Genomic DNA, 27,724 nt, shown 5'->3' with positions numbered 1-27,724 from the left:
TATAGTTGAAACAACAGTTCACTTTACTGGGTGAAATTAATAAAATAGGCTTTATAAAGCTAAGAGACTATGCCCTGTTCAAAATAAAAACTACAAATCTTCAGATAGAAAAGAGAGAGAGAGAGAGAGAGAGAGAGAGAGAGAGAGAGAGAGAGAGAGAGAGAGAGAGAGAGAGAGAGAGAGAGAGAGAGAGAGAGATCGGACAAACAGCTGAGAGCAGCGGAGACAAGAGAACGTCAAGAGCGGAGAGCGCGAGAAACGATTTGAGTGTCAGTTCATACTAGCGGATTGAGTTCGATTACATAGAGAGAGAATTAATATTCTAACATGTGGAAACAAGCTGGAATAGCACACTGTTGGAGAGAGTAACAATACAATACGCTATGTACAGTTAACTACAGTACATATACAAACTATATACAACTACAATGAAGCTATGTAGGGAATGGATGCGCAATACATTTCGACCAAAAATGTAATGCTAAAAACAAAACAAAAAAAACAAGGTAATTTGTCATGTTTGACATCTTGTGCTTTGACATCTTCATAGAGTCATACACATTTTCTCCCTAATAACTACTCTCCCAGTTCCTCATCAGTTGAGGAAGTATTCTCTAAGTCTTCCTCTTCAGAGAAGTCATCTAAGGACAATGTTTGCAGTCCAAGAATACTTTTGTATGTTGTGCGTGGTGTAGCCAGTTGTGCTTCAACTTCACACAATCTTCTCTTCAGCACACAGAGTAGTCCCTCGCGTCCTTTCTCCATTAAGCCCTCTGTACTGCCTGAAAATGTGACATTAAAATATAAAGAAATGAGCCAGTGGTTTCCAGAGAAGCAAATTGAAGAAAAAGTCTAACTATTTATTGTCCTTACATTTCCCATTGGTGTCTTCAGTGAGCTGAAAGGTAAACTCTACAATCAGTCCAGCAACACTCCTCATGTATTCCATGTGCTGCTTGACTTCGCGAACCACAATAACTACTTCTTCTTTCAGTCTAGCCAGCAGCATTACCTTGTCAAAAACATTTTTTTTCCGCTCCATATCACCATGACCTGCAATACATTACATCAAAGTGTTATCTTACAACCTATAAAAATATTGGGACAGAAGATATTTTGCATGCTGTACTACTACAATAGAGAAATAAACCCTGAAAGGATGAGATAGAACCCCAACGCTTCGCGAAGGGATTCGATCACATCCATTTACAAATTACTGCATTCTTTTTTTTTTTTGCATATTGCCCAATGTCTTAAATTTTTTTCACATCAGATAAATGTTTTTACATCAGATTCCATATTTACATCAAGATGTGTGCATCAAACAATTTGTATTCAGTGCATTTCAGAGGAAGTACTTACATTCCCATGGCCAGGAGTAGTTGTCCACAGGAGTGGAGTTCATTGGGAGGAGGCAGTTTTTCAACTTCCCCCACAGTAGCATTGTGGTCATTGATGGCAACTTCCAAGGCTTTCTTCTCAACAGCAATCTTTCTTCTCAGTTGATGCCTCCGCTTATTCCCACCTACAATGAGAAACACAAAATGAGTGTGCATTCACACGATGACTACACAATAGCACCATACAAAATACGACTTCACAATATGCATGTATGTGTTATGATTATTGTGACAGATTTTGTGTGATCATGTTTGCATTTTTTTCAGAATCTATTTTAAACAATCATATGTTTTTTTTAAATAGAGGACAAAATTGGTAGGTCAGGACAACTCTGCACGTCCTCCTCATCCAAAGGTATGTTCATGTGTTTATGTGAACGTAATCATGGTTTAGAGGGTCATCATTCGGTATATGAAGACTTAGGGCTTTGAGGAAGCTATTGAACATACACCTTATTCTACTCCGCGCCCTTTTTCCTCTTTTTCCCACGGATCAGCACTTCAGTTGTATTGACGCTTCTGCTAGAGTGCAAAGTCTGTTTACTAAGTGGAGAACGAGGGAAAATGTTTGCTAAAATATGATGTACAGTCGATTGATTTGTGCAAAATGTCCAATAGAGAGGCCCTGTTTCTCTGCAGTAAAAGACAGTGGATTCAAGAGATGTAAAGATGAAGTAACCTTTACTTTTGTTCTCTGTCTCAGATGTTGACTCCAGATGCTGTTGGAGAACATGAAGAATGTCGTCCTCCTCATCCAAAGGTATGTTCATGTGTTTATGTGAACGTAATCATGGTTTAGAGGGTCATCATTCGGTATTTGAAGACTTAGGGCTTTGAGGAAGCTATTGTACATACACCTTATTCTACTCCGCGCCCTTTTTCCTCTTTTTCCCACGGATCAGCACTTCAGTTGTGTTGACGCTTCTGCTAGAGTTCAAAGTCTGTTTACTAAGTGGAGAACGAGGGAAAATGTTTGCTAAAATATTATGTACAGTCGATTGATTTGTGCAAAATGTCCAATAGAGAGGCCCTGTTCCTCTGCAGTAAAAGACAGTGGATTCAGGAGATGGATAGATGAAGTAACCTTTACTTTTGTTCTCTGTCTCAGATGTTGACTCCAGATGCTGTTGGAGAACAAGAAGAATGTCGTCCTCCTCATCCAAAGGTATGTTCATATGTTTATGTGAACGTAATCATGGTTTAGAGGGTCATCATTCGGTATATGAAGACTTAGGGCTTTGAGGAAGCTATTGTACATACACCTTATTCTACTCCGCGCCCTTTTTACTCTTTTTCCCACGGATCAGCACTTCAGTTGTGTTGACGCTTCTGTGTTGCAGGCAAAATGTATTTATCAGGCTGCAAATTACAGTCAGAGGCACTTTAATCTGACTTGAATAACACACCGGTCCCCTTCAACCTACCTGTCACCACTATTGCCACCCGAAGGAGAACTCGACTGTTATATATTTGTCCCGATTTTCCACGCATTTGTGAAAAAAACTCTCCTTTTTGCATCCCTGAATGCATCTCACACGCAGCCTTGCTCTAACGTGCTTCTCTCGGAAACCAAAGCAATAACTACTCGGATGTTGTAGCTAGTGTTAATGGCTTATTTACAACTTTAAAAGTCTAAAAGAAGCGGTGATGTGCGCAGGGCAGGTGGAAAAGAAGTTTTGCAAAATGGACGCTAATGATCGACCAGACGAGTCATCGGATAAAGAGGCGAAGAGCAGCAAGTTCTACGACTAGGGGTGTAATGATACACGTATTCGTATTGAACCGTTCGGTACGAGGTTTACGGTACGCATTTTCAAATCGAACGGTTATGTTGGACCATTTTTCCTGCCGACCAAAATTTAGTTATTTCAAATGTAGGCGCGCTCGATGCTGGCGCGACCACAACATTGCCCAACATCAAATGGCAAATGTAATGTAAGTGTAATGAAACTGCGCCACTCATTATGTGGTTGATTGACCGTTTATCAGTTTGGACCAATGCAGCGCAAGCCGATCAAGCATCACTGTTACTACACAGCGAGATCCAGTAAAAAAAGCATTTGAATTCGGCACTGAAGCAATACCTTAACATCGTTACGAGACTTACTTGTTTACCTTAATAAATCCTTTTCGTAGTCCCTCTGGGGGTAATACAAGTGTTAATGGAATGATTGGGGGGTCTTTCATCTCCCCTGGTGTCTCTGGCCAGAAAACCACATGTACAACTTTTCCTGCGCCAACCCATATCACCAATACACACTAATGGAATCATGAAGAAGCTAACAAGCAAAGCTAACTGTGGGCTAGCGCCACTTTAGCAGTATTTACAGCCAAGTTTGAGTGAAAAAAAATGTCCATTGTGAAATTGGGCACAATGTACAATATCCCTCTCTCCTTTTCTTTTCTGTCAACATAGTATTTACTCTCACGGACAATTAATGATTAAAAAAAAAAAAACCCAACATGCTACAACACCTGCAGTGGCACTTATGCCCTCTAGGGGCAAAGTTACTTAGTTACTCAATTGACTGTTTTGCCATTGCTGGAGATTGTAACATTCACATAGATAATGCTGAAACCAAAATGGCAAAAGAAATCAAAACTTTTTTAAAAACTTTTAATCTGACTCAGCATGTACATGGACCCACACACAATCGTAGACACACTCTAGATTTACTTATCAGTAAGGGTTTAAACATCTCATCGATTGTTATTAAGGATGTAGCACTGTCTGATCATTTCAGTATTTTCTTTGAAATATTGATCTTTCCTGCCATTGAAGCTAGATCTGTGTCTGTCAAGAAGAGATGCTTAAATGAGAACACTAGAGTATCATTTATGAAGGCTATATCTTTAACACCAAGCATATCTGCTGACTCTGTTGATTTTCTCCTTGATTCATTTAGCTCAAAAGTTAAAAGTGTAATTGATGATATTGCTCCTGTGAAAGTCAGGAAGAGTGGTAGACAAAAAGCACCTTGGAGAAACTCAACAGCAGTGCAAAATATGAAAAGACAATGCAGAAAAGCAGAGCGCATGTGGCGGAAGACAAAACTATAGCCCATTATAACATCTACAAAGACAGCATCCATGCTTTCAATAAGGAACTAGGCAAAGCGTCTCGGGTTATGACTATAACCCTTGTTCCCTGAGAAGGGAACGAGACACTGCGTCGAGAATCGACTCTTTGGGGACGCTCCCTTAGCGTGCGCCTCTGAAGTATGAATGAAACTATTCCAATCCTGATTGGTGTTGCGTCATGACGTAACATGTGACGGCATAACCGGATGCATAAAAGCGACGCCGGCACACACACACACTAGCCTAGCGATGAAGCAAGACGCTCTAAGGCCTCGAGGGGCGTGGCAGGACGACGCAGTGTCTCGTTCCCTTCTCAGGGAACAAGGGTTATAGTCATAACCCGAGACGTTCCCTTTTGAGGGAACTCAACACTGCGTCGAGAATCGACTCTTTGGGGAACGAATGCCCACTAGGCCACGCACCGAAGACAGGCCTGCCCAGGAGTGAAACTGATTCAGGCACTCAGCAGGACGAGAGCACATGTGCGCCAGGCGTACTGGGGAGGTGCAGACTATAGAACCTAATAAAAGTGTGTGGGGTAGCCCAACCGGCTGCCTCACAGATCTCCTGGAGGGGAACTCTGAGAGGAGGGCCCTAGAGGACGCCATGCCTCTAGTAGAATGAGCCCTTATGGCCAGAGGTGAAGGCAAATTGCGCACCTCATAAGCCAAGGCAATAGCCTGCACAATCCAATTACTAATGGTTTGCTTGGATGCCGGGAGCCCTCTCCTAGGTGACCCGAAACACACTAACAGTTGGTCCGACCTCCTCCAAGAAGAGGACCTCTCGAGATAAATACTCAAAGCTCTGACGGGGCAGAGCAAATTAAGCTTCTCTTCTTCTGCCGACACATGAGGTGGAGGATGGAAAGCCTGAAGGGTCGTAGACCTAGCCGTATTAGCAGGCAGTTTAGGCACATAGCCCGGTCTCGGGTGCAAAAAGGCCTTAACCTTGCCAGGGGCAAACTCCAAGCAAGCTGGTGTCACTGCCAGGGCTTGGAGATCTCCCACCCTCTTAAGAGAGGTGATGGCTAAGAGAAAGACCAATTTGTAGGTAAGATCTTTAGGCGAAGCCGACTGAAGAGGTTCGAAGGGGGCCAGGGATAACCCTTCCAGAACCACTGCCAGGTCCCAGGCAGGAACCCTGGACCTGGTTGTCGGTCTCATCCTCCAAGTACCACGGAGAAAACGAATGACCAGCTGCTGCCTCCCCAGAGGCCCATCACTTAATGGCGCATGGAAAGCCACAATGGCAGCCACGTACACCTTAAGCGTGGAAGGGGAGAGACCCGCAGAGAAACGATCTTGAAGAAACTCCAGAACTGAAGCCACCGGGCAGTTAACTGGGTCTAAATTATGTTCTCTACACCAAGTAACGAAAACATTCCACTTGAGGCCATATAATCTCCTAGTAGACAGAGCCCTAGAGCTCAGTATGGTTTCAACCACCCCGGCTGATAGACCAGCGTTTAGGTACTGAACCCCCTCAGAGGCCAGGCCCACAGTTTCCACAGCTCTGGTTGAGGGTGGAAGATTGTGCCCTCCACCTGAGACAATAGATCCCTAATTCAGAGGAATCTGCCATGGCTGAGCTATCAGGAGCGAAATTATATTTGAAAACCATACTCGGGTCGGCCACATTGGGGCAACCAGAAGTAGACTGATGCCCTCCTGACGGACCCTCTCCAGGACTGCCGGAAGCAGAGCGATCGGGGGAAATGCGTACAGGCGAAGCCTCGGCCAGGCCTGTACCATGGCATCCAACCCCAGTGGGGCTGGATGTGAGAGGGAGAATCAAGTTGTCAGTGGGACGTCTCTCGAGACACGAATAAATCCAGTTCCATGGGCCCAAACCTCTCCCATATCAACTTCACCGCATCTGGATGAAGTCTCCATTCCCCGGACCTCAGCCCCTGCCTCGACAGGATGTCTGCTCCCTGATTCTGAACCCCCGGAATATACATAGCTCTGATAGACAGAATTTTCCCTTGGGACCAGAGAATAACCTGATGCACCAGTCTGCACAGAGGGCGCGATCTGAGTCCCCCTTGTCGGTTTAGATAAGCTACCACTGATGTATTGTCCGATCGTACTAGGACATGGTAACCCTTGATGTCTGGAAGGAAGCTCCTCAGAGCCCTGAACACAGCCAACATCTCTAGACAATTTATGTGCCAAGAATGATGATGGTCCTGCCACAGACCCCTGGCAAAGCGGCCGTCTATGACCGCGCCCCAGCCAGTGAGGGAGGCGTCTGTCGAAACGGTTTTCCGGCGACATGACGCTCCTAACACTGGCCCTTGGGACAGGAACCAAGGTTTCTTCCATATTATTAGAGAACGAAGGCATCTAAGCGTTACTCTGATCATACGAAATGGATTCCCCTTGGGGGAAAACCCCTTGGCTTTCAGCCACCACTGAAGGGGCCTCATGTGTAGAAGGCCCAAAGGTATAATGTTGGATGCCGCTGCCATGAGGCCCAGCAGTCTTTGGAATTGCTTTACAGTAGTGGCCTGGCCTAGCTTTAACTTGGACACCATCGCCAGAATGGACTCGATACGCGCCGGAGACAAGCGTGCCTGCATCGTAGTCGAGTTCCACACAACGCCTAGAAACGTTGTGGACTGGGACGGTTCTAACACACTCTTCTTTGTGTTGAGTCTCAACCCCAATTTTTGAATGTGGCCAAGGACGACATCTCGATGCCAAACTGCCATTTCTTGAGACTGGGCCAGAATGAGCCAGTCGTCGATATAATTCAGTATGCGGATGCCCTGAAGTCTCAGTGGAGCAAGTGCTGCATCCATACATTTGGTGAATGTGCGGGGAGAGAGTGCTAGGCCGAACGGAAGAACCCGATATTGGTAAGCTTCGCCCCCGAAAGCGAACCTCAGGAACCTCCTGTGACATGGAAGGATGGATACGTGAAAATAGGCGTCTTTTAGATCTATCGTGACAAACCAGTCCTCGGATCTGATTTGACTCACGATGACAGGAATAGTGAGCATTTTGAACCTGAGCTTCATCAGAGACAGGTTCAAAACCCTGAGATCTAGAATTGGCCTCAACCCCCCATCCTTCTTTGGAACTATAAAGTACCGGCTGTAAAATCCGGACTCCCTGTCTGAATGAGGAACACGTTCTATGGCCTCCTTTAGCAGCAGAGATTGCACTTCTTGTTCCATCACCTGAGCCTGCTCTGGAACCACTGTAGTCTGCACCACCCCAGAAAATTTGGGGGGGCGGTGCCCGAACTGCAGTCTGTACCCTGACTTTATTATATGCAGGACCCATGCAGATATGTTGGGAAGATGATACCATGCCTCTACACAATCTACTAAGGGAACCAGCCTCTCGAGACTGGCCTCTGGTGTTTTTCGAGCACCCTTCTCGACCCCCTGAAGCGGAAGACCGGCAGGGTGTAGTCGATACGGTTTTCGTGACCATAACTGATGCTCGTTTTTTATTTTTCGAGAAAAATGACCCACAGTGCGTTCGCTGGAATATGATGCGGCCCGAAGCGTCGCCGACGGCGGGCAACTCACATCGTTTCCTAGAGGGCTCCGCTGTGAGAACAACCTCGGTTGTTCTACAACGGAGGGGACAGCCCTCAGAGGTCCCACCACTCTGGCTAGGACCTGTTTCCTGAAGCCCTCCTAGCCTGAAGGACATCCCTTAAATCGCCCTTCTGGCTGGGGGGCTTCTGCTGGGAGCGTTTCCTCTGTTGCCAAGCTCCCGGAGGAGGGGCTCCAGAGGAAACGCTCTCCCTTTGCTCTGCCCGGTGTGAGGAGCTGGTTGATGGCTGGGGCTGATGTTCTTGCCCCACCCTACTCGATTTGGACTTCGATTTTCGGGGGAGGAACTGCTGGAACGCCGCATATTGCTTTTTCGCCTCCTGAAACCTGTCGACGTCGCCGATGTAACGGCGTCGCCGAACAGGCCAGAAGGCGAAAGCGGCGCATCCAGCAGAACAGATTTATCCTTCTCCTTTAGACCAGATAAATTGAGCCACAGATGCCTCTCCGTGGCCACCATAGCTGCCATAGAGCGGCCAATAGCGCGGGCCGTCTCTTTAGTAGCCCGGAGAGACAAATCTGTGGCTTTGCGCAACTCTGAAATATCTTCAGGAGTTGGCCCCTCCCCCTCGTCCAAATCTTTCAGGAGATCGGCCTGGTATGCCTGCAAGATAGCCATAGAGTGCAGACATGAACCAGCCCGACCTGACGCCATGTAAGCCCTGCCTATTAAAGCAGATGTATCTCTGCAGGGCTTACTAGACAGTGCAGGGGTTTTAAGGGAAGATGCCGACTCAGGAGATAGATAACCGGCTAGAGCTTCTTCGACTTTAGGCATCTTCCCATAGCCCATATCCCGTGCCCCCACAACATTGCTATAATCGACAACAGATGGACGGGAGACACGGGACGAATGCGGTTTATCCCACGATCTCGAGATCTCTTTGTGGAGATCGGGGAAAAACGGCAAACCCCGGCGCTGAGGCTGTGACCTGTGCCGCAGGAAACGCTCGTCTAACTTGCTTACGACTTGCGTTCCCTGCTCATCTTGTGGCCAGCTGATGTTAAGTCTGGCCACGGCACGAGTCACAACCTCAACCAGCTCCTCATAAGCTTGGCCGTGAACTGGCGCGCTGGACTCACGGTCATCCTCGATGCTGATCACCTCTGCCTCCTCGGAAGCAGAGAGCTCAAGCACCGGGACCTGGTCGTGGGCAGAAGAAGCCACAGCGCGGGCTTCTGCACCACTCACAGGGGCTTCGGGATCTTCAGATGAAGAATGAGAAAGTGCCGCAGCACTCTTATTCTAATCTGCAAGATCCCGCTGCGAACCCCACAATCTGAGTCGCCGCGCCGCCTCAACAGACGCGGGACCAGAACCGCGGGGAACGCGAGCCTGACCGAGCTTATCAAAGCAAGCCAGCCGGGAGCGCAGCACCCTCATGGGTAGTGCTTCACAGTGTATGCAGGCAGCTCCCTCGAGAGCTGCCTGGGCGTGCTGCGCTCCCAAACAGTTCACACACAAAACATGCGTGTCCCCATCCGTAATAAAACGAGGACAGGGGTGCACACACATTCTGAACTGCTGGCCATAATATATATAGGGATACACAAACAACACCAAATAAGACAGACAGTCGTAACATAGAGCCCTTTCTGAAGAGCGAAAAGCTAGTGTGTGTGTGTGCCGGCGTCGCTTTTATGCATCCGGTTATGCCGTCACATGTTACGTTGTGGCGCAACACCAATCAGGATTGGAATAGTTTCATTCATACTTCAGAGGCGCACGCTAAGGGAGCGTCCCCAAAGAGTGGATTCTCGACGCAGTGTTGAGTTCCCTCGAAAGGGAACTAGACAGACTTTCTTCTCGAATATTATAAACAGCAACATAAACAACACACGCACTCTTTTTGCTACTGTAGAGAGACTGACAAACCCCTCAAGCCAGATTCCCAGTGAAATGCTCTCAGACAGCAAGTGCAGTGAGTTTGCTACTTTCTTCTCTGAGAAAATCAATAATATCAGAAAGGTGATCAGCTCTTCCTTGAGTTGCTCTGAAGTCAGACAGATCAGACCACAACCTGATAAAGTAGTTACTATGTCTGATTTTGAAGAAATTGAAGGCACAATTTTGGAAGAAACCGTACAGCACCTTAAAACAATCAACCTGCTCTCTTGACGCACTTCCCACATCTTTTTTCAAAAGTGTGTTACACAGCTTAGAAGTAGATCTTCTAGAAGTGGTAAATGCCTCACTTCTCTCTGGGAGTTTTCCAAACTCCCTGAAAACTGCAGTTGTCAAGCCCCTCCTGAAAAAGAGAAATCTGGATAAGACCATATTAAACAACTATAGACCGATCTCAAATCTTCCTTTCATAGGCAAGATCATTGAAAAAGTTGTCTTCAATCAGCTGAACAAATTCATAAGCTTGAATGGATACTTTGACAATTTTCAATCTGGTTTCCGACCGCACCACAGCACAGAGACAGCGCTCATAAAGATAATAAACGATATTCGCTTAAATACTGATAAAGGCAAATTATCAGTGCTGGTACTACTCGAACTCAGGGCTGTATTTGACACTGTCGATCACAACATACTTCTTGACAGGCTGGAAAACTGGGTGGGACTTTCTGGGATAGTCCTAAAATGGTTCAGATCATACTTAGGAGGGAGAGGTTATTATGTGAGTATATGAGACCATAAGTCTGAGTGGACATCCATGACATGCGGAGTCCCCCAAGGCTCAATTCTTGCGCCACTCCTATTCAACCTGTATATGCTCCCAATGAGCCAAATAATGAAAAAGAACAAAATTGCTTACCACAGCTATGCAGACGACACACAGCTCTACTTAGCACTATCACCTAACGATTTCAGCCCCTTTGCCAATGCATTGATGAAGTAAATAGTTGGATGTGCCAAAACTTTCTTCAGTTAAACAAAGACAAAACTGAAGTCATTGCGTTTGGAAACAAAGATGAAGTTCTCAAGGTGAATGCATACCTTGACGCTAAGAGTCTAACATCTAAAAATCAAGTCTGGAATCTTGGTGTGTCTCTAGAGTCAGATCTTAGTTTCAGTAGTCATGTCAAAGCAATAACTAAATCAGCATACTATAATCAGAAATATATTTCAAGAATTAGATGCTTTGTTTCCAGTCAAGACTTAGAGAAACTTGTGCATGCTTTCATCAACAGTAGGGTGGATTATTGTAATGGACTCCTCACTGGCCTTCCCAAAAAGACCATAAAACAGTTGCAGCTCATACAGAACGCTGCCGCCAGGATTCTGAGCAGAACCAGAAAATATGAACACATCACACCAGTCCTCAGGTCAGGACATTTAGGATTGATTTTAAAGTATTATTACTGGTATATAAATCATTCAATGGGCTAGGACCTCAATACATTGCAGACATGCTCACTGAATATAAACCCAACAGATCACTCAGATCATTAGGATCACATCGGCTAGAAATACCAAGGGTTCACTCTAAGCAAGGGGAGTGTGCTTTTAGCTACTATGCCAGCCACAGCTGGAAGCAGCTTCCAGAGGAGATCAGATGTGCTCCTACAGTAGTCACATTCAAATCCAGACTCAAAACACTTCTGTTTAGCTTTGCATTTACTGAATGAGCACTGTGCCACTGCTCGTCCGACTGTTTTTACTGTACTGCTTTAATTGCTTTAATACTCCTCTGACTGGAAGAGATTTTGAAGGAGAACGGGAGAGTCCTCACTCCGATGAGGCGAGTGAAGGAGTAAGTTAATTATACTGAGTATAAGAAGTCGCTGAGAGCGTCGTTAAGGGTAACGGCAGCAGACAGCGCACGTGAAGTGCGCCCTGTGGGGGCCCCGCTGGGCATTACTGGTGTAGCACCACCCCAGCAGAGTACGTCCCTGGGCTAGAGGTCCAGTGGCACCGTAAACCGGCTCAATCTCTTCCATCTCAGATAGGGGTATTACTTTATTTTTATTCTAAACTGTTTTAATTATTCTTATTTGTTTTGATTATTTTAATTCCTTCTATGTAAAGCACTTTGAATTACCATTGTGTATGAAATGTGCTATATAAATAAACTTGCCTTGCCAAGTTCTGCTTTATAAGCTCAAAACCTTCTTCAATTGCATATCTATGCTAGAGACCCACCGTGCTTGTTTTGTAGTTCTCTGCTCTATGTTTAGTATCCTTGGTGTCTAACATGGATAATGATTATGATTGTATTACATTTTTTTTTTATCATGTTTCTGCAGGGAATAATGGCACGATCCCATTTGCTTGGCAAGAGGCCACGCAGAGATGATGATGGTAAGAAAATAGTTTCTTGTGATTCTGTGAACTATCATACAGAGAAGGAAAAATGTATACTGCTTTTGTTTTTGCTAACTGTGATAGGCTCCAGCGACCCAAGGGCTCAAAAGCTGAATGTTTGCAGCTGATGGTTTTAGTCCTGGGTGAACCCAATTTTGTTAACGACTTTTTATTTTTTACAGGCATGAAAACTCGTCACCTTTCAGGGAAATTTGCCGTTTTTAAATCAAAATGGGTCACCTACATGATTTGTGAAGATCCAGTCAGAAAATATTGGGTGGTGGTGGTGAAAGTCTCCAGCTTACTTTTCCGTGTTTTCAGATCATCCGCGCTTCATCCAGATCATCTAGAAAGCATGCTCGTGTATCAGGGTTCCACACTGCAACCAAATTGGTCTCATATGCGACCATTTTTTGAGAATGTGCGATTTTAAATGTTATGTGGTCGCATTTGTGCGAGTGGACGCTTGAGCAACAGAACGCCGTTGTATCAGCTGCTGCAGTCTGTAACTTATGTTCAAAATGAACGAGTAGGCTACATCATGAATCCATTTTCCAAACCGTGTTTTTGAATTATTCTGAATCACTACGGTACGCCTATAATAAGTGTTTATATTCGGACTATTTTATCCCGGGGTCGTCTCGGCTGTGGAGTAGCCCAGTGTCTGCGTGACTCGCCATAGACATTAACGGAGAGAAGTTCCGTCTACAATGTTCTTCCGCAAGACACGTGCAGTTTATTTATTGACGAACGTAGAGGTCACGCACATTGCACACTGATGGTGAAACGCGCCAATTACGAATTCACGAATTAAGGCATATAAAAATGATAAAAATGGTCTCACGAAACACAGAGCCCCTTCCTCCTACGTCTTTTCAGCGGTTATATTTTCCTCTGTCGAGCGATTACTCTCATGATCGCTCGACAGAGGAAAAGGAAATTATTATAAAATGCAGAAGGTAAGGAGTGTGACATTTCTGCTTTTTGTTACAACTATAAACTTTGATAACGAAAAATCTGTATCAGTTTATTATAATACTCTAATCTTTTAAAATGTAATGCATACATTTGAATTTTTAATGATTTTTAAAAGATAGAAAGATGATAATAGACAGATAGATAGATAGATAGATAGATAGATAGATAGATAGATAGATAGATAGATAGATAGATAGATAGATAGATAGATAGAATATGATTCAAATGTAAATAGATAGATTGTATATAATTCAAATGTAAAATGCTTAAAATTACAGATTAAAATTAACGTCCAAAATCCATGAAAATCCTGAAATTTGGCAATGATAATTAATCTATTACAGGTATTTATGCTGCAACCCAGAAAGCCTTTGCTAGCCTTGGTCCATTAAAACCAATATTCATCAGCATGCATTGTAGCAAAAAAAAAAAAAAAGGTGCGACCAAATCATATGCTGGTGCGACCAACAAAAGTTAGTCTGGAGCCCTGTGTATGGTTGCCAAATTGAAAAAAAAAACGGGTATAAAACGTGCTCTTTTAACAGAAAAGCTCTCAATGGGGTTTACATGATTGAAATCTGGCAACCATAAGCATAAACGTTCGTAAAAACAGTCTGTAATGTCTTCTCATTTATTCGACAAAAATACATGTTTTTTGTCAAATTTTTATTTTTTTAATCGCATTTCAGTCTTGTCTTTTTTTTGTCAACGATATTGCACGTGTTGATAGTCACAGTTATCGTTTAATGACGTGGGTGTCGTCTCTCATCGCCTTGTTTTGGTCAGGGGAAAAAAACTCATCAACGTAAATTTTTTCGTTAAGGGAATTAACACTGGTGACAAAATATTTTATTTAAAGGGCCACCCATATTTCGCACGGAGAGATAGGAGAGAGTGATCCACTGCAAAGGATCCAGTAGTGTTTAGGAGCGCAAAAAACAGGCAGCTGAAGAGAAGAAGAGGGCAAGGCTGAGACATGCTGCTAAACAGAGAAAACGGGCCCTTGAGGTTCTGGGTCAGGCGAAAAAGAAAAAATAATCTCATGCTGTGTGTTTTGTGCAAATACTTGCCTCCATACATTAAAATGGCCTCCATATTTTATGTGTTATTCTATTTTCTATTCAATGTGCAGTACTTTGCGAACCTTGTGTGACACTGCCACATTAGTTAAGGTATCATTACTTAGATTAATCCAAGAGTTTAAGTATTTAATTGATTATATACAGGTCTGTGGGTTTCATATAATATTGGAGGTATATGTATATGTACTTATGTATATGTATTTATCATGTTTATTTCCACTGTGTGTGATGGTATAAAATGGGTGTTGTATAAGGATACTGGTCAGCTGATACATCTGTAATCTTCGATCACCGCGCACCCAAATTGGTATATGTATAGGGGCGGTCTAAAGGAGAGGAGAGAGGTGGATGCGACCGGAAATGGCACCCGTATAGATTGCGTCATGCGACTCGTGATAGTAAACTGTTTTCTTTTGGGTAGTAAATGAAAAGGAGGGTCTGACTGGAAAAAACGAACTGAATGTGATCTGAACATTGTCTGTAGTGGGTGAGAAGTCGAGCGCGTTACCAATTTGAGGACGCGTCAAGTGAACTTTCCCAGACAGCTGGCTGGATTTCATTCATCGGAGTTTGTTGAGACTCTTTTTTCTGTGGATTAATCTTCATTGCTACGTTATGGGAACATTTACCGGCATCGGCCTTTGGATTATATGCTCTCTCGCGATCATCATGGGAAAGGACAAAATAACGTCTCGGGTTACCTCTGTAACCCTCGTTCCCTGAGAAGGGAACGAACGCTGCATCGAGAATCGACACTACGGGGAATGCCCTTAGCATGACGCGTCTGAAGCCTGAATAGAATCAGGGAACGAGGGTTACAGACGTAACCCGAGACGTTCCCTTCCGAGGGAACTCCCGTTGCGTCGAGAATTGACACTACGGGGAACGAAATGCCCACTGCGCCACACTAAGAGAGTACGCCCTGGTGTGAAGCAATCTGGAACACTCAAGACGAGAGAACCTGTGAACCCGGTGTAGAGGGCAGATCCAGACTGTAATGTCTTATAAAAGTGTGAGGGGAGGCCCAGCCTGCGGCATCACAGACCTCTTGAAGGGAAACGCCCCCAAGAAGGGCTCTAGAGGAGGCCATTCCTCTCGTGGAGTGTAGCCTCTACAATCCATCTACTTATAGTCAGTTTGGAAGCAGGAGAACCCTTCCTAGGCGCCCCAAAACACACAAACAGCTGGTCCGATCTTCTCCAGCCTGAGGTCCTATGCATATAGACCTCCAGGGCTTGGACCGGGCACAGTAAATGAAGGTTAGCTTGCTCAACCGACACATGGGGTGGAGGATGAAAAGCCTGGAGAATTATAGACCGTGCCACATTTGAGGGCACCTTAGGGACATAGCCCGGTCTAGGGTGGAGAATAGCCTTTACCTTACCAGGAGCGAACTCAAGGCAAGAAGGAGCGACAGATAGAGCCTGCAAGTCCCCAATCCTTTTTAGGGAAGTGATGGCAAGCAGGAAAGCTACCTTAAAGGACATACATTTCTCAGACACCTCTTCCAGAGGTTCGAAGGGTGCCAGGGATAACCCTTCGAGAACCACAGCCAAGTCCCATGGGGGAATACGGGACTGGATGACAGGCCTCATCCTCCTAGCTCCACGAAGGAAACGAACAATAAGTGGGTGTCTCCCCAGAGTGCCCACCCCTAAAGGCGTGTGGAAAGCAGCCACGGCCGCCACATATACCTTAAGCGTGGACGGGGAGACCCCGTCAGAGAAGCGGTCCTGGAGGAACTCCAGCACTGAAGCCACTGGGCAGTTAACTGGGTCCAAAGAATGATCTCTACACCATAGAGAGAATACATTCCACTTCAAAGAATAAAGTTTCCTCGTGGAGGGGGCTCTAGAGTTTAGAATGGTCTCAACAACCTCGGTTGAGAGACCTTCATTTATGAGCTGGTCCCCCTCAGGGGCCAGACCCATAGTTTCCATAGCTCTGGATGAGGGTGAAATATTGTGCCCTCTGCTTGAGAATGGAGGTCCCTCCTGATCGGAATTTGCCATGGAGGGCCTGCTAGGAGGACCATGATGTCCGAGAACCATACTCGGGCCGGCCAGTACGGGGCTACTAAGAGTTAGCTGATCCCGTACCGCCGGATCCTCTCTAGAACCCCTGGGAGCAGAGCGATCGGGGGGAAGGCGTACAGACGTAGCCTCGGCCATGTCTGCACCATAGCATCCAATCCGAGAGGAGCTGGATGAGTAAGGGAGTACCATAACGGGCAATGAGAATTATCTCGGGAGGCAAATAGATCCACCTCCGCATGACCGAACTCCTTCCATATTAGCTCCACCGACTCGGGGTGGAGTCTCCACTCCCCGGGCCTCAGCCCCTGCCTCGACAGGATGTCTGCCCCCAAATTGCTGTCCCCGGGGATAAACATTGCCCTGATCGACAGAAGCTTCCCCTGGGACCAGAGGAGAACTTGATGCGCCAGTCTGCACAGAGGGCGCAACCTCAAGCCCCCCTGGCGATTCAAATATGAGACTACCGACATGTTGTCCGTTCGTACTAGAACATGATGGCCCCTGAGGTCCGGGAGGAAATGTCTGAGAGCCAGAAATACTGCCATCATCTCCAGGCAATTGATGTGCCAAGAAAGATGATGGTCCCTCCAAAGACCTCTGGTGTAGCGGCCTTCCATTACCGCACCCCAGCCCGTGAGGGAGGCATCCGTGGTTAAAAATTTTCTCTGACACGGTGCTTCCAACACAGGACCTTGGGACAGGAACCACTGTTTCTTCCACATGACCAAGGAATGAAGGCATCTGCACGTTACTTTGCTCGTGCGAAAAGGGTTCCCCCTCGGGGAAAACCCTCTGGTCCTGAGCCACCACTGCAGGGCCCTCATATACAGCAGGCCAAAAGGAATTACGTTGGACGCTGATGCAAGAAGACCCAACACCCTCTGGAAATGTTTGACAGTGATAGCCTGGCCTATTTTGAGGCTCGTTACTGTGGTCAGGATAGAATTTATACGAGCGGGAGACAGCTGTGCCCACATCGTAACTGAGTCCCAAACCACCCCTAGAAAAGTTGTTCTCTGCAGAGGAATCAATGAACTTTTCTTGACATTGAGCCTTAACCCCAAGCACCTTAGCTGATGCAGAACAACATCTCGATGTTGAACCGCCAACTCCAGCGACTGTGGCTATATTAGCCAGTCGTCGATATAGTTGAGGATGCGAATACCTTGAAGTCTCAAAGGAGCAAGAGCAGCATCCATGCACTTCGTGAAGGTGCGAGGAGACAGTGCTAAGCCGAACGGAAGAACCCTGTATTGATACGCTACTTCCCCGAAAGCGAATCTTAGGAACTTCCTGTGCTGAGGAAGGATGGAGATATGGAAGTAAGCATCCTTTAGATCTATGGTGACAAACCAGTCCTCGGATCTGATTTGACTCACAATTAGAGGTATAGTCAACATTTTGAACCTGTATCTCCTCAGAGACCGATTTAATACCCTGAGATCTATGATAGGACGCAACCCCCCATCCTTCTTGGGAACTATGAAGTACCGACTGTAGAACCCGGCTTCCCAATCTTGAGGAGGAACACGTTCTATGGCCTCCTTTGCCAAGAGGGACTGAACTTCCTGTTCCATAACCAGACCCTGCTCTGGTTTGACCAGCGTGTGAACCACTCCGCTGAATCTGGGTTGACGGTATTCGAACTGAATTCTGTACCCCCTTTCCACTGTGAGCAGGACCCACTGAGATATATTTTGAAGACCCTTCCAGGTGTCTAAATATTCTGACAGGGGGATCAGCCTCTCGGGGCTGACCTCTGATGTTATAGTAGAGATATCGGTGACCTGAAGCATTTGATTGGCAGGAACTAACCGATTTCATTTTACTGCAGACCTCGTGAGAGGGAACACAATTCGCGGAGCCGCCATTTTTACGGGCGGACACTGCACCTTGCATTCGCTGGAAACCGATGCGTCCCGAGGCGCACGTAGCGGCGGGAAGCACACATCGATTTCCTGAGGGCTCCTTGAAGGAGCGAGCTATTGTTGCTCGATCACGGAGGGGACCACCCTCAGAGGCCTGCGCAATGCATCAGGACCTTTTCGACGAAGCCTTCCTCGCTGAGCTTCATCAGAGACAGGTTCAAAACCCTGAGATCTACAATTGGCCTCAACCCCCCATCCTTCTTTGGAACTATAAAGTACGGGCTGTAAAATCCGGACTCCCTGTCTGAATGAGGAACACGTTCTATGGCCTCCTTTAGCAGCAGAGATTGCACTTCTTGTTCCATCACCTGAGCCTGCTCTGGAACCACTGTAGTCTGCACCTCCCCAGAAAATTTGGGAGGGCGGTGCCCGAACTGCAGTCTGTACCCTGACTTTATTATATGCAGGACCCATGCAGATATGTTGGGAAGATGATACCATGCCTCTACAAAATCTACTAAGGGAACCAGCCTCTCGAGACTGGCCTCTGGTGTTTTTCGAGCACCCTTCTCGACCCCCTGAAGCGGAAGACCGGCAGGGTGTAGTCGATACGGTTTTCGTGACCATAACTGATGCTCGTTTTTTATTTTTCGAGAAAAACGACCCACAGTGCGTTCGCTGGAATATGATGCGGCCCGAAGCGTCACCGACGGCGGGCAACTCACATCGTTTCCTAGAGGGCTCCGCTGTGAGAACAACCTCGGTTGTTCTACAACGGAGGGGACAGCCCTCAGAGGTCCCACCCCTCTGGCTAGGACCTCTTTCCTGAAGCCCTCCTAGACTGAAGGAGATCCCTTAAATCGCCCTTCTGGCTGGGGGGCTTCTGCTGGGAGCGTTTCCTCCGTTGCCAAGCTCCCGGAGAATGGGCTCTAGAGGAAACGCTCTCCCTTTGCTCTGCCCGGTGTGAGGAGCTGGTTGATGGCTGGGGCTGATGTTCTTGCCCCACCCTACTCGATTTGGACTTCGATTTTCGGGGGAGGAACTGCTGGAACGCCGCAGATTGCTTCTTCGCCTCCTGAAACCTGTCGACGACCGATGTAACGGCGTCGCCGAACAGGCCAGAAGGCGAAAGCGGCGCATCCAGCAGAACAGATTTATCTTTCTCCTTTAGACCAGATAAATTGAGCCACAGATGCATCTCCGTGGCCACCATAGCTGCCATAGAGCGGCCAATAGCGCGGGCCGTCTCTTTAGTGGCCCGGAGAGACAAATCTGTGGCTTTGCGCAACTCTGAAACATCTTCAGGAGTTGGCCCCTCTGCCTCTGCCTCCTCGGAAGCAGAGAGCTCAAGCACCGGGACCTGGTCGTGGGCAGAAGAAGCCGCAGCGCGGGCTTCTGCACCACTCACAGGGGCTTCGGGATCTTCAGATGAAGAATGAGAAAGTGCCGCAGCAGTCTCATTCTCATCTGCAAGATCCCGCTGCGAACCCCACGATCTGAGTCGCCGCGCCGCCTCAACAGACGCGGGACCAGAACCGCGGGGAACGCGAGCCTGACCGAGCTTATCAAAGCACGCCAGCCGGGAGCGCAGCACCCTCATGGGTAGTGCTTCACAGTGTACGCAGGCAGCTCCCTCGAGAGCTGCCTGGGCGTGCTGCGCTCCCAAACAGTTCACACACAAAACATGCGTGTCCCCATCCGTAATAAAACGAGGACAGTGGTGCACACACATTCTGAACTGCTGGCTGGCCATAATATATATAGGGATAGACAAACAACACCAAATAAGACAGACAGTCGTAACATAGAGCGCTTGCTGAAGAGCGAAAAGCTAGTGTGTGTGTGTGCCGGCGTCGCTTTTATGCATCCGGTTATGCCGTCACATGTTACGTCATGACGCAACACCAATCAGGATTGGAATAGTTTCATTCATACTTCAGAGGCGCACGCTAAGGGAGCGTCCCCAAAGAGTCGATTCTCGACGCAGTGTTGAGTTCCCTCGAAAGGGAACTGATATAAGACATCAATTATGAACTACAGTACACAAGATGAGATTCATTGCATGCATGTTTTAACCAGAACTACATTTTTACTCAAGGCTTTTTTTGATTTGATTTATCCTTTATTTATATGTGGTTTCTCTTTTGTCCCTTGAGACTCATAGTATAATTTGCAAGAGAGACCTCTAATCTACTGTACTGTACTGTTGCATGTTGTTTATATATATATATATATAATTTTTTTTGTATATTACTCTAAAAATAAATTTTGTCTCCTAAACAGCAGAATGCACATAGCCTATATCATGTTCACAATGTACCAATGCCGTGATGTGTTTCCCCCTCTTTGCTCTTTTCAACACACTGAACCCTGTTTAGTCCAGGTTCAGACCTGCTCGCTGCTGATTGGGAAATAGCCGTGCTAAAATGTCCAATAGAGAGGCCCTGTTCCTCTGCAGTAAAATACAGTGGATTCAGGATATGGATAGATGAAGTAACCTTTACTTTTGTTCTCTGTCTCAGATGTTGACTCCAGATGCTGTTGGAGAACATGAAGAATGTCGTCCTCCTCATCCAAAGGTATGTTCATGTGTTTATGTGAACGTAATCATGGTTTAGAGGGTCATCATTCGGTATATGAAGACTTAGGGCTTTGAGGAAGCTATTGTATATACACCTTATTCTACTCCGCGCCCTTTTTCCTCTTTTTCCCACGGATCAGCACTTCAGTTGTGTTGACGCTTCTGCTAGAGTGCAAAGTCTGTTTACTAAGTGGAGAACGAGGGAAAATGTTTGCTAACATATGATGTACAGTCAATTGATTTGTGCAAAATGTCCAATAGAGAGGCCCTGTTTCTCTGCAGTAAAAGACAGTGGATTCAGGAGATGGATAGATGAAGTAACCTTTACTTTTGTTCTCTGTCTCAGATGTTGACTCCAGATGCTGTTGGAGAACAAGAAGAATGTCGTCCTCCTCATCCAAAGGTATGTTCATGTGTTTATGTGAACGTAATCATGGTTTAGAGGGTCATCATTCGGTATATGAAGACTTAGGGCTTAGAGGAAGCTATTGTACATACACCTTATTCTACTCCACGCCCTTTTTCCTCTTTTTCCCACGGATCAGCACTTCAGTTGCTTGGCATAGCCTCAGTAGTCAAGTCAGCATGTTCAGGCTTGATTGGTGATGGGTTGCTAAAGCTGTTAAGTCGCATGCATGATGATGGAATTGCAAGTGTAGTTCGCAATGACTTTTCTCTTTTAAGATATGCTGAATCCTTTTACAGCAAACATGGACATGATCTTGCAAACCATGACTATATCCGCCAGAAGGTCCGTCAGCTCGGAAGATTCCTTTTGGCCCTCCGCAAAATCTCTCCAATCCAAACCTTAGAGGATGCCATAAAACCTCAACATTTCATGCATGTTATAAGGGCAGTAAAAGAGACTGCTGGATTTGATATGAATCAGAATGCCTACAAAACATCAAGCCTTGCATACAAAATTGGACATTCCTTTGGTAAAAGTTAGTGACATCATTCATTGCCATGCTCTCATGGCTGGAGACGAGGAACTGGTCAAAACCTCTAAGGCATTCCAGACTCTCTACCAGGCAAAGTGGTCAGAGTTCATATCGCACAGTGCTTTAAGCAACATCAGTGAACTAAAATACAACAAACCAACCAAATTACTCAACGAGGACATCACAAAACTCCACAATCATCTTGATCAAAATGCAGAGTCAGCAACCACATCATTGAAGGAACATGCAATAGCGCAGAACTATTCCAATCTTGCAAGAATAACACTAACTAAAATAGTCTTATTCAACAGAAGACGTGTTGGGGAAGTCTCAAAGATGAAATTGAGAAATTTTGTAGAACGAGATTGCTCAAACCCCCATGAAGAAATTGGGCTTTCAGAATATGAGCAGAAGCTGTGCCGGTATTTTGAACGGGTTGAACTGAAGGGGAAAAGGGGGAGAAAGGTTGCCGTGTTGCTAACTCCTGAAATGGTGAATGCACTCAATCTGATCGTTGAGAAGAGAACGAAATGCGGTGTGCCAGACGGAAATGAGTACTTGTTTGCAGTGCCAAAATGTCTGTCGTATTACAGAGGACATCAAACTCTCAAAAGATTTGCAGATGAATGTGGGGCAAAGAAGCCTGATTATTTATGATCTACTCAGTTGCTCAAGGAAATGGCTACCACTTCACAAATCCTTAACTTAAGGAACAATGAACTCGATCAACTCGCTGATTTCTTAGGGCATAACATGTCAGTGCATAGACAATTCTACCGGCTGTCTGAGCCCACCATTCAAATTGCAAAGATTTCAAAGTTGCTTCTTGCAATAGAAAGGGGAAAGTTGCATGAGCTACAAGGGAAATCGCTTGATGAAATTGGAGGTATTCATATTCTAATATGTTTATTTTTAAATATAGCATGTTACAGTTGTGTAACATCATTTGTCCATATTTCACAGATGATGAAGACGAAGAGGAGGACGACGAGGAGGACGACGAGGAGGATGACAAGGAGGAAGAAAGTGAAAAGGAAGAACACCCAGCTGCAGGCAGAGCACTGGATAATGATGCTTCTAATGAAGGTAATTCTATTTAGTTTAAATGTGAAGAAAAAATCCAGCACCTATAACCAAACACAAAAGTGGGAATGCATGCATCATATTAATTGACAGAAAGGCACAGTAGCTGACATGAAGACACACAGACAGTCTGATCTTCATATTTTTCAGATGACAATATGGACACATGTGAGAGACTATCTTCTGACAGACATCTCTCTAGACTCAATGGTATGGTCAAGTTCCTTCAGTCTATTTTCCAGGTTTTAAATGTAGTAACTTTTTGCCTTTGTTACTTAATTTTCCTTGGCACCAGTAGTGCAGTGCCCCGCCTTTAAAAATTGTGCATGCCTTACTAATATGCTTTTTTATTTGTTTTTAGGTACTCGCAGAGGAGCATATGCCAGAAATCCATGGACGAAAGCTGAAACCACTGCTGTGATGAGACACTTTAATTCTCACATCATAAAAGGTTTTTTAGCATCAACAAGGGAATGTGAGATGTGCAAAAGCAGCGAACCAGCTTTAAAAAATAGAACATGCCAAAATATTCAAGATTTTGTCCGAAACAGGGGACTTTCTTTCAAGCGTCGTTAGATTAACCTTACTTGTCTTTTAAAAGCATTAAAGTGGATTCAGAGAGAGAGAGAGAGAGGTGACGCAGCCTGAAGCATGTGAGCCCATGTGACCACCTGTGTGAAGTTAGCCCACACAGCGTTTGTGCGCGCTCTGTTTTTGAGTTATTGATTGATTCTTGATCAGCCGCCATTTTTTACCTTCTAACCCCCATTATTATTATCAAATATGTTGGTGTTCTTTTATTGTGTTTTTTTAATCTGTATCATTATAATTCAATTAAACTGATTTAACTCTATAAAATGTCGTTTTTTTGTTAATGCATTATTGCAGTTGGACTATTTCACTGTGTTTATTCTTAAAAAGAGTAACATAAGTCAAAGTTTAACTCATTAAAGTTAGCATTTTTAAATCGTAAGTCAGACAGTCCTTGCTCCAAGTATCTGTACATGAGCAGTCTGAAAAATCATGCCAAATCAAGTTAGGCTCCAAATCGGGTAATAACAACCTCGTTTGTCTTTTTAAACACTCGAGTAGGGGTTGTACTGACTAAACAACAAAGACAATACATATGCATTATGTGTTCTTTTAATATACTGTATTTTGTTTTTATAAATTTTAAAAGTGAAAGAGTTCTGTTGTAAACTTTTTCTTCTAAAGTGTAGGCAACTCAGAAGCACAGACCAGGAGACTCGGGCAGTATCTTAAGCAGGATTCTTTATTGAGAAGTCGCTGTTGCATTGCTGTAGTCTAACTATCCAAGTCTAACTCAAATGGTATAAATAGTAGTTAATATACATTCCAAAGAGGGAGGGATTACATAGAGGGGGCGTGTAAAATGAGTCGGCTCGTTTACAGAGATTACTTGATCTCATCGGCATAACAGTGTCATGTATAGATGGTAATCCAATCAGCCTGATTGTATCACTCATACCTTCACATTATTATAGGGACAAAGGCACAGCTGTATCTTGAGTTTAATGGCCAGGAAGTGCATAAAGACAAAAGCTAATGTCAGACACCCGAATTGCTTGACTTAATCTTCTTTGAATCTCACCATCTATGCCTCAAAATGGAAAACAGTGTGCAGAACTTTCTCAGTTAAAATATTATTGTATTGGAACCTAAATTAAACATTTTAATAAATTTGTAATACAAGATTGGCCCCTTCGAGAGTTCTAACTACTCTCACAAAATACAAATTTAAAACACTTAAATTCATTCTTGCAACTTGTGATAGCACATGCTCTGTGTTGCTTTTCTGTAATTGCATGCTGACACAGAAACAAACATGCAATTAGGGTCTGTGAAGTTCTTACGGCTAATAGTCTTTTCTGGTAGGAACTGTGATTTTCTCGTGAGAGGCGTGATTCATTTGTTGGATGAAACACTTGATACTGTGGATGCATAGATAATACACCAGTAGAAGAAACAACAGCAGAATTGCTATTTCCTTTATCCTACTGAAGGTGCGTGTGGCATGCAAACGTTCTTTCCCGCAAACAAGGCATATCTTGACATATTCATCAGCTCTAAGAATATGTTGTTTCTGGAGTCCATACTTTGTGCGATGTCCATGATGGTCAGTAGGACGACAATCTTGATCATGTTGATGGATGACTGAAGGTTCCGTATGTGGGTCTCTGCGTTGTGTATTTTTTTTCTTTTCTTTATCCTTTTGTGATAGTTGGCTCGGCAGTGGGTCTAGTTGTTTTCTAGAGGTTTTGGCGAAATAGGGGACCATCATCATCTAGCACCTTCTCTGAAGTGTCCGCTATTCCACTGTATGCTGCAGCTGACTGACGTTTTTCACCAGGTTTGCACACACTGCAGGAGGGATTTTGGCCCACTCCTCCACACAGATCTTCTCTAGATCAGTCAGGTTTATGGTCTGTTGCTGAGAAACACAAAGTTTGAGCTCCCTCCAAAGATTCTCTATTGGGTTTAGGTCTGGAGACTGGCTAGGCCACGCCAGAACCTTGATATGCTTCTTACAGAGCCACTCCTTGGTTATCCTGGCTGTGTGCTTCGGGTCATTGTCATGTTGGAAGACCCAGCCTCGACCCATCTTCAATGCTCTAACTGAGGGAAGGAGGTTGTTCCCCAAAATCTCGCAATACATGGCCCCGGTCATCCTCTCCTTAATACAGTGCAGTCGCCCTGTCCCATGTGCAGAAAAACACCCCAAAGCATGATGCTACCCCCCTTGTAGCATGATGTATAACACTTGTATGTAAGATCAAAATCAACAGAGTATTTTGAGTCTCTTTTGCGATAAGAAAAAAAGTTAGCCGGTATCGCCGGCACGACCGCCGACCCCAGAGGGTTAACTTCCCTGCCTACAAGAACAGAGGGTTAACACTGTTAACACACTGTAGCAGTTGTTAACCTTCCCTGGTTAAACAGAGGATGAATCTTCTCTGACTACACAGAGGATATACAAATATTAACATGTAATGCTAATTCTTCGCTGCCTAGGCAGAGGATAATTTTCATCTCTTAACAGAAAACGGTTGGTGATGGCGCAGTGGGTAAGGCACATGCCTTTGGTGTGAGAGACCCGGGTTTGAATCCACTGTGAGACACCAATGTGTCCCTGATCAAGACACTTAACCCCTAGTTGCTCCAGAGGCCTGCGACCTCTGAAATATATAGCAATTGTAAGTCGCTTTGGATAAAAGCGTCAGCTAAATGATTAAATGTAAAACTTTAGACGATAAACTTATTTCACCAAACTCTACAGCTGTCTGTTAACCTTTCTCTGGCTGCGCAGAGGGACATTTTTTGTACTGGTCTTAAAGGTTCTTTTGGTTAGAGTGAAACTCACCAAATCGTTGGTTGTACAGAAAGAATCCCTCTGGAACTCAGTCAGAAAAGTTAATTCTTTGTTGAGGTTGAAGTTTCAATCTGAATTCAGGTGAGTAGCTCTATCCGGGTCACAGGGCACCATAACTGTTGTAAACTTTTTCTTCTAAAGTGTAGGCAACTCAGAAGCACAGACCAGGAGACTCGGGCAGTATCTTAAGCAGGATTCTTTATTGAGAAGTCGCTGTTGCATTGATGTAGTCTAACTATCCAAGTCTAACTCAAATGGTATACATAGTAGTTAAATATACATTCCAAAGAGGGAGGGATTACATAGGCTGCATTTACACTGCAGGGAGGGAGGATTTGTGTGTTGTGTGTAAATAGACCTCATAAGTACAACCGGCCTCACAGACCAGTAATTTGTCTGATTTGTGTGTTGTGTGTAAATAGACCTCATAAGTACAACTGGCCTCACAGACCAGTAATTTGTCTGATTTGTGTGTTGTGTGTAAATAGACCTCATAAACACTGTGTCCCTATATACCACAATTGGTTTTGACCCCATAATCCTGTGAAATGTCACACTTTTATTTATGTGTGTTCTGAAAGACAAATTAAGAATATGAAGTGAGTATTGTCTTTTGCAGATTAAATGGAGATGTTTGACATGACTTTTATGTTGACAGGATGCTGGAAAAGGTGGGTCCCCATAAACCACCAAGAAGTCAATATGACCTCATAAACCACTTATGCCAGTATGTGTGTGTGTGTGTGTGTGCGCGCGTGTGAGAGAGAAAGAGAGAGGCGCGGGCGCGATCGAACTGTGTGTGTGTGCGTGTGCCTGTGTGTCTGTGTGTGTGTGAGAGAGAGAGAGAGGCACGGGCGCGATTGAACTGTGTGTGTGTGCGTGTGTGGGAGAGAGAGAGGCGCGGGCGCGATCGAACTGTGTGTGTGTCCCTTAAAAAAAATTACTGCCGTTTTTTAGAAGTAATACTACAGTTTTTTTTACATGTAGAAAAATGCATTTTTTTGGACACGAAAAAACTGCAATATTGCAGTATACTGTAATACTAGATGTCTGAAAGTTTTAATGGAAAACAACTCCAGTATTACTGCTCCAATACATCTAAAGTACTAGTGAAATAATACTTCAGTATTACTGCAGTACAGCTGAAGTATTACTAAAATACTACTGCAGTACAGCTGAAGTATTACTAAAATACTACTGCAGTATTACTGCAGTACAGCTGAAGTACTAAAATACTATTGCAGTATTACTAAAATACTACTGCAGTACAGCTGAAGTATTACTAAAATACTATTGCAGTATTACTAAAATACTATTGCAGTATTACTAAAATACTATTGCAGTATTACTAAAATACTACTGCAGTACAGCTGAAGTATTACTAAAATACTATTGCAGTATTACTAAAATACTATTGCAGTATTACTAAAATACTACTGCAGTACAGCTGAAGT

General features: G+C 44.8%; 2 protein-coding genes and 1 long non-coding RNA gene across 5 annotated transcripts; 2 read left to right on the top strand and 1 right to left on the bottom strand.

Annotated features, from left to right (window-relative positions):
- On the bottom strand, positions 1-26,517 carry LOC143697011 (uncharacterized). Its single transcript, XM_077193979.1, has 4 exons — positions 26,262-26,517; positions 1,363-1,525; positions 874-1,053; positions 1-782 (listed from the first exon to the last, which is right to left on the bottom strand). The coding sequence occupies exons 2-4, from the start codon at positions 1,451-1,453 to the stop codon at positions 577-579; spliced, it is 477 nt and encodes a 158-aa protein (XP_077050094.1). The 5' UTR covers positions 1,454-1,525; positions 26,262-26,517; the 3' UTR covers positions 1-576.
- On the top strand, positions 1,738-21,259 carry LOC143697030 (uncharacterized). Of its 3 annotated transcripts, none has more exons than XR_013186145.1 (3): positions 1,738-1,755; positions 2,509-2,565; positions 21,202-21,259. It is a non-coding gene; the product is annotated as an uncharacterized LOC143697030 (long non-coding RNA). The 3 variants fall into 3 exon arrangements; XR_013186144.1 differs by lacking the exon at positions 1,738-1,755 and adding an exon at positions 2,102-2,160; XR_013186143.1 differs by lacking the exons at positions 1,738-1,755; positions 21,202-21,259 and adding exons at positions 2,102-2,160; positions 12,253-12,307.
- Positions 21,416-23,673, top strand: LOC143697148 (uncharacterized). The gene is made up of 4 exons (XM_077194064.1): positions 21,416-22,682; positions 22,760-22,882; positions 23,030-23,089; positions 23,241-23,673. Exons 1-4 carry the CDS (start codon positions 22,475-22,477, stop codon positions 23,453-23,455), a joined length of 606 nt encoding a protein of 201 aa, XP_077050179.1. The 5' UTR covers positions 21,416-22,474; the 3' UTR covers positions 23,456-23,673.
- Positions 26,518-27,724: the final 1,207 nt, after the last annotated feature.

This window comes from Siphateles boraxobius, unplaced genomic scaffold (assembly GCF_051911475.1).
Source record: "Siphateles boraxobius isolate OS27281-9 unplaced genomic scaffold, OSU_SipBor_1 31, whole genome shotgun sequence".
NCBI classification, from domain to species: Eukaryota; Metazoa; Chordata; class Actinopteri; order Cypriniformes; family Leuciscidae; genus Siphateles; species Siphateles boraxobius.
Note: the sequence above shows the minus strand (reverse complement) of the source record. Positions and strands in the feature narration are given on the sequence as shown.